The sequence below is a fragment of the Melanotaenia boesemani genome, chromosome 4 (genome assembly GCF_017639745.1).
Source record: "Melanotaenia boesemani isolate fMelBoe1 chromosome 4, fMelBoe1.pri, whole genome shotgun sequence".
NCBI lineage: Eukaryota > Metazoa > Chordata > Actinopteri > Atheriniformes > Melanotaeniidae > Melanotaenia > Melanotaenia boesemani.
Window position 1 is genome coordinate 2,283,302 of NC_055685.1, and position 12,165 is coordinate 2,295,466.

At 42.7% G+C, this 12,165-nt stretch overlaps 1 protein-coding gene across 1 annotated transcript in view; it reads left to right on the forward strand.

Moving 5' to 3' along the window:
* The window catches only part of LOC121638758 (slit homolog 1 protein-like), a 133,317-nt gene that overhangs the window by 19,854 nt on the left and 101,298 nt on the right, over positions 1-12,165 (forward strand). The window contains exons 2-3 of the mRNA XM_041983726.1: positions 8,887-8,958; positions 12,020-12,091. Of these exons, the coding sequence (XP_041839660.1) occupies positions 8,887-8,958; positions 12,020-12,091 (144 nt within the window). The remainder of the gene's footprint in view (positions 1-8,886; positions 8,959-12,019; positions 12,092-12,165) is intronic.

Here is a 12,165-nt window from a genome sequence, read left to right on the forward strand (position 1 = left end):
TGCGTGAATGTGTGTGGAATGCTAGCCACCGGGGTAAAGAGTCAGTTCTGTGTGGGTGAAACAGTGTGTGTGCAAAATTCCCTAGGAGACAGTCAGCAATAACAGGGTCATTTATCAAGGTGACTGCACCAGTCAAACTAAACACACTTTCCTATGGGATCGCCATGGCAACACTGAAAAATTGATGCCCTTTGGGTTCTGTTGAGTCTGGTTATTTAAGGAAAAAAAAGGTGTGACAACAAAAAGGATGCTCAAGATTATTTAAGAAAAGCTTATGTTTACACTTATTGTTTTAGAACTAAAAACACCAAAGCAGTTTCACTCTCTCAGAAGACACCAGAACTCACAAGTGGGATTACTACCAATAAGAATATGGTGCTAAAAATATTCCTAGATCTAGGAACAACCATAGAGGAACTCATTGATTCTTTTAGTATTTTTATGGATTTTTTTTATGAAAATACCAAACCACAACATTCGCTCAACATTCTGTTTTCCAAAATAAATAAATAAAAAAAAAACAGAGAAACTTTTGCTCTGAACACATTTGAAATGATCTTTAGTAGATTTTTTACAACATTACATGATCCCCTTATTTTCTTCAGAACTGCCTTAATTCAAGGTGGTGGAAACCTTCCTTGGAGGTTTTCTCCATATTGACATAACAGCATCACACAGTTGCTGCATCCATGATGAGAATCTCCCGTTCCACCACATCCCAAAGCTACTCTACTGGACTGAGATCTGGTGGCTGTGGAGGCCGTTGGAGTCCAGTGAACTCATCGTCATGTTCTAGAAAGCAGGTGGAGATGATCTGAGCTTTGTGACATGGTGCATTATCCTGCTGGAAGTAGCATCAGAAGATGCTCCACTGTGGTCATAAAGGGATGGACATGGTCAGCAACAATACTCAGGTAGACTGTGCTGGTTAAACCAGGCCACGTTGGTACTAAGGGGCCCAAAGTGGACCAAGAAAATCTCCCCCCACCATCACACCAGCAGCAGCCTGAAGCGTTGATCCAAGGCAGGATGGATCCATGTTTTCATGATGTTTCCAGCAGATTCTGAGTCTAGCATCTGAATGTGGAGCTGAAATGGAAACTCATCAGACCAGCAACGTTTCTCCATCTTCTATTGTCCAGTGTTGGTGAGTGTGTGTGAATTGTAGCCTCAGTTTCCTGTTCTTAGCTGGCAGGAGGCACCCGGTGTGTCTTCTGCTGCTGTAGACCATCTGCTTCAAGGCTGGTCATGTTGTGTGTTCAGAGATGCTGTTCTGCAGACTTTGGTTGGAACCAGTGCTGATTGGACTTCCTGTTGTCTTTCTATCATCTCCAACCAGTCTGTCCATTCTCCTCTGACCTCTGACATCAACCAGACATTCTGGTCCAGACAACTGCTGCTCGCTGGATATTTTCTCTTCTTCAGACCATCTGTAAACCCTGGAGATGGTTGTGTGTGAAAATCCCAGTAGATCATCAGTTTCTGAAACACTCAGATAAGTCTGTTTTCTGACTCCTAAACTTCTGCACTTTTTATGAGTTTTATGGAGGGAGAAGTAACTGGAATCTGGTTTACTCAAAACATGCAATGATGCAGTGGTGTTATATAGCCGGTAAACCATCCATTTCCTCAGTGTCTCATGTCAACCTCACACTGATGTTTACTCAGTGAAGTCAAGAAGCAAAAGTTAAACATGATTAAAACCACTGGACAAATTTTGATAAAATAAATATGTCTCTAATATGTACGCTTACAACACATGAAGTGGTCCTAAAACTGGAATCTGGGCCAGAAATGAAGACCTGATGTGAATTATAATAATTACTCAAGGTCACATAAAGTGATGTACTTAGAGCAATATACTTTTCTTTCAACATGTTATCTTTTTTGTTGTCATGTTCCATCCATCCCTCGCTCTTCTTCTAAATTACACACAGATACACACTCTTACATCTACACACACCTCCTCTTTCAGTTTCATTACTGGCGACTGCACCTCAGCTTTTCCCTCAGCCTCTTTTCTCTCCCTGCCCATCTCTTATAATCATCTGAAGTCCCCTGAGGCCCCTCAGTGGGAAAGATGCTGCTAATGAAGTGTCATTAGACCTGAGTGTGTGTGTGTGTGTGTGTGTGTGTGTGTGTGTGTGTGTGTTTGTGTTGGTGTTGCTGCTAATATTAGTCACATCCTCTGTGCTGCAACTGGGGAGAGAGACGACGGATGAGGGGAATGAACAGGAGAGAAAAGGAGAAAAAGAGTAAAAATAAGAAAGTAGAAAAAGGAGAAATGTAGAGAATTTGTTTTTAAGCAGAATGTAATTATGAATGCAAGCTGGCATATACGTATAAGATGAAATATCAGCAGGGCCGGCTGGAGCCTTTTCAAGCCCCAAGCAGAATTTGATTTGAAGGCTCCCGTTAGACCACCCCAGCACCACCAGGGCTTCACTTTTACTGGTGCTCAATCATTTCATACACTGTAAATATTACACACCCACTCATTTGAATTGTGTGCACTTGATTTGCATCATACTGGTGTCATTCTGGCTGTGGTTTATAACCTTACTGGGGTAGAAAATTCAGAAAAATAGTCAAGTGTTACTTGCATTTTTTAGTATGCAGATTGATGTATGCATGTGGCATCCTGAACTTGTATTTAAAAACAGGAAAATACAGTAGACTTATTTAGAATAAACAAGTTAACCATTTTAATTTTTGCTTTTAGAATTTGGATCAGAGGTACAACAATGTGCAAAAATACAATATTCCAGGACAAAATAGCTTAAAACTGCAGCTAACTTGTTCTTGACTTCTTATGGTGGTGAACCTCAAACATTCTCCACAGCTCTGCTGCAGAAAAAACTGCATGAACTGAATGACAGAGGCAGCAGGAATGAATTAAACTACTATTAGTACTGGCACACAATCATGATTATGATAGTATAAAACTAAGACTGGACCACTGCAACTCCTTGTACTGTTGCATGGATCAATCTTCTGTCTTCGTCTCCAGCTGGTCCAAAATGCTGCTGCTCGTTTGCTGACTGGTACAAAACGGAGGGAACATATAACTCCTGTTTCTTACAGCATGCAATTCAAAATCCTGCTTTTTTGAACGGCTGTCAGCTGTTTCTGACCTGTCTGAACTCCTATTTATTCATGTTCCAGCAATATCCACAAGATCCCGCTCCCAGCTGATGTTATCCTTTCCAAGGATAAATTTAAGTCTGACTGAGCCTTTTCTGTGGCAGGTCCCAGAGTCTGGAACAACCTCCCTCTAAGTGTTAGATCTCCACAATCAGTGGAACATTTTAAATCCCCCTTAAGGACACATTTTTATCGACTTCATCACAAGTTGAAATATTGTTCTCTTTTTAACTGTCCCAGCCATTGTTGTCTTAGTATTTTAAATTTGTTTTAATTTCCCTATTGTATTGTTTTATTTTATTGCTCTGTTATTATGCACTTTATTTTATTTTAGATGTATTGTAGTTTGTAAAGCACTTTGGGCAACATGACCTGTTGGAAATGTGCTTTATAAATAAACCTGACCTGAATTTATGTGTGTATTTTCAATTATCTCTTAATTATTCAATTATACATATTTTTATCTTTTCTTTATTATTATTATTAGTTTAAATGAAGATAATAAAAGATAATAAAATAATAAACTTAGGTTCAGGATCAGGGTCACGCCTCAACCACACCTCTAATCATTCGAGGCTGGGTTGACTTACCCAGACAATCCTGATAAACTACTTTGAAGTTGGCTACCTACTCGGTAATTGTCCATCTTGATCAGTGGACTCTCAGATAAAAGGGGCGGAGTTTGCAACATCTGACCAATCGCAGACATAGAGAACTTTGCAGAGCAGCTACTTTACCATTGAGGAGGAGGCAATTATTTTTTAGTAATATGAAGAATTCAAACACATCATCCAGGCCAAAAGCAACACTGTTGCTGCAGCAACAGCCAGGAAGGTTTGCTGGCAGAAAATTGCAGACTTCTGAAATTTTTTAATATTTATCAGACAATATGAACGAACAGCACTCTTACAGATCAATAATTCTACATATAATAATGATCTTTCTGATCGATCTGTGTAACTAACTAACTAAATACATGGTCTTCTGTTCTGATAGGATTTATAGGTTTTATAAATTCAGCCTGCGGTAGCACGTTTTGACAGAACACTGATTCTGTTTCAGGCACTTTGCATCCTCACTGAGAGCCACTGCATAAAGAGACAGAGCAGCTAAAACCTTTAGGATATAATAAAACAGACAAACGATGACCTGAAGTCCTCAGTAATGTTGACAAGCTCTCGGTTTGAGGAAGCACTTGTCTTTGGTTGGTTTTCAGTCTCTGAACTCACTCCAACCAGCTCGACATCCTCATGCCCCTACTGGTAAAACCAAAACTAAAATACTATTTTCCAGTGGAGTTCAAATTACAGACACCCAGTCATGTGATGTTTTAGAACTGGATCTTTGCTGTATTATTCTGAGCGCACATTTATTCCTCTGCCATTTTCCTGAAGGTTCCCGCCATCAAGCACAGACGCTGAGTTGGTTAGCAGATTAAAATCACTCATGGCCATATGCCTGCTCATCTGTAGCTAACAGCTCTGGTAGGGTTGTGGTTCCAGTTTAGAATATCTTTAGTATGAAAAACTCATGCTAAATGCTGGAATGGTGAGGAGGTGAAGGAAAGAACGGTAGTGGATTTCTCTTTAATAAACACAGCGATTCAGCCGAGTGTGTGTCTGATATGTATTTGCTGGTCCGCGTCCACGTGATTTACTGTAAGTTGCCCCCCTGCTGCTTCTCCTTCCCCGTCAGATGTAACGGTGCGGAGCGTGAGCCGAGCACATCAACGGCCTCGCTGCCCACTCAGGCTGTGATCGTGAATGTGTGTGTGAGACGCGTTCTGCTTTAATGAGCTATTGTTTGGCAGAGTCGCCACTCAAGGGGAGTCTGTCGCTTAGCTGACCCCTGACCCAGCCATGCTGCACAAAACTCAATTAAGCACGCTTCATCTGGGCTGCATCTCCACCCGCTCCATCTCCTCACAGAAACACCACTCCTGTGGGTATTTTGCAATTAGCAGCTCTGTGTTTTTCTGAGCCTCCACACAGTTTAACTGTCAGGGTAATTTCACACATATCCAGGGAGTGGTTCTGGACCCCCCACCATGATCCATCTTCTTTCTTCACTCCATCTCCTGTAGCCAATCACCTACTTCTGACCCCCTTTCTTTGTCTTTGAGCAACGTCCTCCTCCATCTTTAATCCTTAAGACTTAAAAAAAAATATTTGTAGCATCAAACTGTTCCAACACGACACATGATTCTGTTCAGGTTCAACATTCATTAGGATTCAGTCGCCTTTCTTGTGTATGAATAGACAGAGGAAAAAGGTAAATATCACTAAATAGGTGTCTCTAACAGACAAGGATGGTCCTTTTAGCCTGGCACCCACTCCGGAGTCAGCAGTCCAAGAGTTGTCATGGTCTATGTCAGGGATCCTCAATCCTGGTCCTTGAGGGCCGGGGTCCTGCAGGTTTTCGAAGTGTCCCTGATGCAACCCCTTGGTTTCTTTTTTACCTTGCCAGTTCATTGTAGTTTTCATGTCTTGTAGTCTCCATGTCATGCCACAGTCTTGCCTCGTGTTGTGATTTTGTAAAGTTAGTTTTTTTTAACCAGAATCACGGTGATGGGGGTGAAAAGACAAAGTGAACAACTGAACAACAGATCCATAACAATCGATCTTTGATACGTTAACTGAAACTGTTGCAGTTGCGTGGAACTGCTCTCATCAGTTCATCAAACGCTGGCCTCTCCTCAGTAGTAAAGGGCATCATATCCCCACTATGAAGTAGGTCAAAGATTTAGCAGTGGCTCACCCTGACATGCATCGTCCACGCTCGCTTGCAGACTGTGTTAACTGACCTGAATCTCTGGTTCCCCCTCACTGCTTCATGTGTCCTAACACACAACCCAGGACAGAATATTCTGTCAGATTTAATATAAATGCTTTAACTGAATATTGTGAAGTTATGTCTGCTGCAGGAATGACCTCCTGTACCGTTCTGTGTTACTGTGGAGCTGAAGAAGCCTCTGACTGAACACACTGTTGTTTCCTCATTGGGTTGTGTAGAGGATGTGAAGAATTGTCCATCATGTCCAGCAGCTTATGCAACATTCTGCTCTGGACACCAGCTCCAGGATCAGTCCCCAGAACAGAACCTGAAATTCAGGATCAGTTTGATCAGTCTCTTTAAGACTCTGGTTCTGGTTCTGCTCCCCCAACAGATGCTGCAGCAGACTGAGCCCTCCACAGCAGACTGATAGAGGATATGAAACATCTTGGTGCAGACATTGAGCTTCCCCCAGAAGTAGAGTCTGTTCAGTTCTTTGGTCCAGATGCTTCTGGGTTGCATATCCAGTCCAGTCTGTTATCCAGCTGAACTCCGAGGTACTTCTATTCCTCCACCACCTCCACCTCTTCTCCCAGGATGTAAACAGTACTTTGTTTACTCCTGTTCCACCAGGAATTTATAGAGCTTCTCACATTACAGCTGAACTGTATTGAAAACACTTGCGAAATCAAAGAACATGATCCTCCAAGTGCATCCTGAGTGGTCCAGATAAGAGTGCGCTTTCTGAAGCAGGTAGATCAGTTTTTCTCAATCCCAGTCCTCAAGTACCACTGCCCTGCATGTTTTAGATGTTTTCCTACTCCAACACACCTGATTCAGATTAATGGATTCATTTCAGCCATGTGTGTTAACGTACAGAAACATCTAAAACTTGCAGCACACCGGCCCTCAAGGTTCAGGATTGAGCATCCCTGCTCAAAAACATGCATGTCAGTGGTACTTGAGGACTGGAATTAAGAAACACTGAGCATGTAGGTTTGTTATAAAGGTTATTCCAATTATTTGAAGGTAAATTATATTTTTAAGTATTTGTTTCCTAGTACTCCGAATCTGAATCTGAGCTGTCTTGGCATCACTCATGGATGATATTTTTGTATTTCAGAGGGTGAACATTAGATCTGGTTTACACAAACCTTCCATGACATGCACCATCCCTTTGTTTTTCTGTCCTTAAACAGGACAACACAAAGTCAGGCTCCACCCTTTACAGAAGTAGTACAGGAACATGACACTCCACACACACAAACACACACTCATATGCACATGTGCAGGTGCATGCACACGGCTCGTTTTACTCCTCCAACCACAAGCCTCATGGGAAGAGTGACATCATTCCCTCCCTTTCTTCATAGCTGTCAATCGAAGCAGACAATGAGGTCACAGGGTTAAAGCTCTCCAGCTTAAAGCAGCTTCTACATCCATGTTGGAAAGAATGCCCGGCTAAGAATGATATCAGATAACACACAGTGACAGTGGTTTACATTTTACACAAAGTCCAGACACTTCCCAGAATCCTGCACCTGAAAGGACTGGGAATAACGCTGCAGTAAAGAATGAGTGAAAACTAAGAATAACCTCAGAGTAAAAACAATATGCTTTACAGATGAGACATTTTCAGGTGTTAACTGTTAATTTTAAAACACTTTGAATTGTCTTGTACATGAAATGTGCTATACAAATAAATTTGCCTTGCTTTGCCTTAACTGGTTAACAAGCTGAAACTGCAAATGACCTCCTTATCTGACATGGAGAAAAATCTCCACCAGAACCAGAACCATGGAGAGAAACCTCCACCAGAACCAGAACCATGGAGAGAAACCTCCACCAGAACCAGAACCAGGGAGGGAAACCTCCACCAGAACCAGAAAGGAAAATCTCCACCAGAACCAGAAACATGGAGGGAAACCTCCACCAGAACCAGGGAAGGAAACCTCCACCAGAACCAGAACCAGGGAGGGAAACCTCCACCAGAACCAGGGAAGGAAACCTCCACCAGAACCAGAACCAGGGAGGGAAACCTCCACCAGAACCAGGAAGGAAAATTTCCACCAGAACCAGAACCATGGAGGGAAACCTCCACCAGAACCAGAACCAGAACCAGGGAGGGAAATCTCCACCAGAACCAGGGAAGAAAACCTCCACCAGAACCAGAACCAGGGAGGGAAACCTCTACCAGAACCAGGGAAGGAAACCTCCACCAGAACCATGGAAGGAAACCTCCACCAGAACCAGAAAGGAAAATCTCCACCAGAACCAGAACCATGGAGGGAAAGCTCCACCAGAACCAGGAAGGAAAATCTCCACCAGAACCAGAACCATGGAGGGAAAGCTCCACCAGAACCAGAACCAGGGAGGGAACCTCCACCAGAACCAGGAAGGAAAATCTCCACCAGAACCAGAACCATGGAGGGAAACCTCCACCAGAACCAGAACCAGGGAGGGAAATCTCCACCAGAACCAGAACCAGGGAGGGAAACCTCCACCAGAACCAGAAAGGAAAATCTCCACCAGAACCAGAACCAGGGAAGGAAACCTCCACCAGAACCAAGGAGAACGGCCATCAGACTGGACTGTGTTATTGTGATGTCATATTAAATCGACTCACTGGATAATAATTCGGTATTCGCTGATATCACTAAATCTGTCACAATATGATTAAGAAAAACTTCAAGCTCCAAAAATGAGACGATATCACCGCTGATCTGAAACATCCATTTCTATTCATACTAAATCACAAGAAACAGCTAAAACATTAAGAACCTGATTTTCTTCCTGATCAACCAGACGGTAAACGAACGCCGATCTGGATGTTGAGTGTTAAAATGTTCACATCGTGGAAAAGAAAACTATATCTTTTATGTAGATCAATGACATCGGCTTGTTGATAACTGAATCTATATATTGATCGTTGTTTTTGTCTAATTTTCTGTTGCTCTGTTTGTTTTTCAGAGATCTGAATGGAAACAACCTGACCGTCATCACCAAGACAGACTTCTCTGGGCTCAAACATCTGCGGGTCCTGTGAGTTTCAGCCATGCTTACAGTTAAAACAAAATTTCTTTAGACTAGAAATAAATAAATGAAACTCTGCTTGTTAGAACAGATCAATAAACAACACACATTTCATGGAGGTGTGTGTCTTAACTTAACTGAATCATACGTTTCTGTCATTGCTGTCTGGCTCATTGTTGACAGAGCAGCCTGTTGTATATGTAAAAAAGATTCTTTCTCACAATTCTTTGCTGTTTTTAGGTCTAGTAGGAATGTGGGAATCCTACCTTTGGTGCCCTTTAAAGCCCAAGGGCACAGAAAAATGCTTCGGCTCAGCGGAGACACATGAGACACCCAAAGGTGCTTGTTGGGTGTCAGTGTCAGTCAGGTTTAGGAGGAGGGGGAGGGGCTTATCTGTGACTTCCTGACCTGGCAACACTGAGAGGCAAGACGAGCGATGGCTTCCTGTGTTAGCCTGAGGATTAGGCATTTGCCGGGTGTCAGTGATAGATGTGCAGTGTTAACAGGAAGCCATGACATCTCTGCAGGCCTGTTTAAAACAGATTAACAGATTAACAGCCCTTCGGGAGCCCAGGGCCCTCTGCTGTCAGGAGGGTATCGACAGAGGAGGGCTTTCCCAGAAACGCAGATCCCAGCAGCCATTATGTAGAAAACATGTCACAAGACATTATGTCCTCGAATTCATTAAAGAAAGCATGAAATGTGTTCTGTAATTCTTTATTCTAAATGTTTTGATAAATTATTCCAGTTATCATGGTTGTTTCACAACACCAAATCCAAAAGAGGCTGGGATGCTTTCTAAAATTTAAATAAAAACAGAATCTAATGATTTGTAAGGCTCATCAACACATATTTTATTCCCAGTAAGAGATAAACAACATATCTGATGATGAAACTGAAACAGTTTATCATCTGATGGAAAAATATGAGCTGATAGTGAATCTGATGGCAGCAACACGTCTGGAAAAAGTAGTTCCAGGGTGGTGTTCAGCACGGTGTAAAAAGTAGTTCCAGGGTGATGTTCAGCACGGTTCCAGGGTGATGTTCAGCACGGTGTAAAAAGTAGTTCCAGGGTGATGTTCGGCACGGTGTAAAAAGTAATTCCAGGGTGATGTTCGGCACGGTGTAAAAAGTAGTTCCAGGGTGATGTTCGGCACGGTGTAAAAAGTAGTTCCAGGGTGATGTTCGGCACGGTGTAAAAAGTAGTTCCAGGGTGATGTTCGGCACGGTGGAAAAGTAGTTCCAGGGTGATGTTCAGCACGGTGTAAAGAGTAGTTCCAGGGTGATGTTCAGCATGGTGTAAAAAGTAGTTCCAGGGTGATGTTCGGCACGGTGTAAAAAGTAGTTCCAGGGTGATGTTCGGCATGGTGTAAAAAGTAGTTCCAGGGTGATGTTCGGCACGGTGTAAAAAGTAGTTCCAGGGTGATGTTCGGCACGGTGTAAAAAGTAGTTCCAGGGTGATGTTCAGCACGATGGAAAAAGTAGTTCCAGGGTGATGTTCAGCACCGAGAAAAAAGTAGTTCCAGCGTGATGTTCAGCACCGTGGAAAAAGTAGTTCCAGGGTGATGTTCGGCACGGTGTAAAAAGTAGTTCCAGGGTGATGTTCGGCACGGTGTAAAAAGTAGTTCCAGGGTGATGTTCGGCACGGTTTAAAAAGTAGTTCCAGGGTGATGTTCGGCACGGTGTAAAAAGTAGTTCCAGGGTGATGTTCAGCACCGTGGAAAAAGTAGTTCCAGGGTGGTGTAAAAAGTAGCTTGAGGGTGATGTTCGGCACGGTGTAAAAAGTAGTTCCAGGGTGATGTTCGGCACCGTGGAAAAAGTAGTCCCAGGGTGATGTTCGGCACGGTGGAAAAGTAGTTCCAGGGTGATGTTCGGCACGGTGGAAAAGTAGTTCCAGGGTGATATTCAGCATGGTGTATAAAGTATTTCCAGGTTGATGTTCGGCATGGTGCGAAAAGTAGTTCCAGGGTGATGTTCAGCATGGTGTAAAAAGTAGTTCCAGGTTGATGTTCGGCATGGTGCGAAAATTAGTTCCAGGGTGGTGTTCAGCATGGTGTAGCATCTCTTCTTCTAACATGTTTGGAAACGTCTGGGAAGTGAGGAGACCAGTTGCTGGAGTTTTAGGAGAGGAATGTTGTCCAATTCTGGTCTGATGCAGGATTCTAGCTGCTCTATAGTCCTGGATGTTGGTTGCTGGGTTTCTGCTTCCATGGTGCTCCAGATGTTGTGTACTGGTGAAAGGTCTGAACTGCAGGCAGGCCAGTTCAGCAGCCGGACTCTTCTCCTGTGAAGCCATGCTGCTGTGATGGATGCAGGATGTGGTTCAGCATTGTTTTGCTGAAATCTGCAAGGCCTTCCCTGAAAGAGACGTTGTCTGGATGGGAGCTTTAACCTGCGTTTATGGATTTCAAGATAAACTGTGTTAACAGTGATTTCTGGAAGTCTTCCTGAGTCTATGTCGTAATTTCCAGTAGAAAATCATGTCTGGTTTTAATCCAGGTCTGCCTGAGGACCCCAAGATCTCCAGCATCCAGCCTTTTCCCATGCACACAGAGATTCCTCCTGATTCTCTGAATCTAATCTGATATTATATACTGTAGCCAGTATACGTCTTTACAATTTTACATTGAGAAACTTTTTTTTAAAATTGTTACATAATTTTTAGATCCAGCTTGTCTCAGATTGGTGAACCTCTGTCCAGCTTTCCTTCTGAGAGACTCTGCCTCTCTGAAATACTCCTTTTATACTCAGTCATGTTACTGACTTATTGTCGGTTAACCTGATCAGTTGTCAAATGCTCCACCATGTGTTTCTGGTTTGTACCAGTTACTTTTCCAGCCTTTTGTTGCTCCTGTTCCAACTTTTTACAGACTTGTTGCTGCCATCAGGTTTAAAATGAGCTCATAAAATGGTAAAATCTCTCAGTTTCACATTTGCTGATATTGGTTGTTTATTCTGTGAATCTTGATTCTTAATACAAGAACTGAAGATGTTTTATGTGATCTGATGGCTGAGTTTTCAGAGTCAGGTCATATTTTTATTTTTCATGCTCAATTTCCTCTTCTTGCAGTCACCTGATGGAGAACCAGATCAGCATCGTTGAAAGAGGAGCTTTCGATGAGCTGAAGGAACTGGAAAGACTGTAAGAACACAATGCAATATAAACTCATTCACATATTTATAAATAACGAAGATTCAGATTCTCTCTAAGTTGAC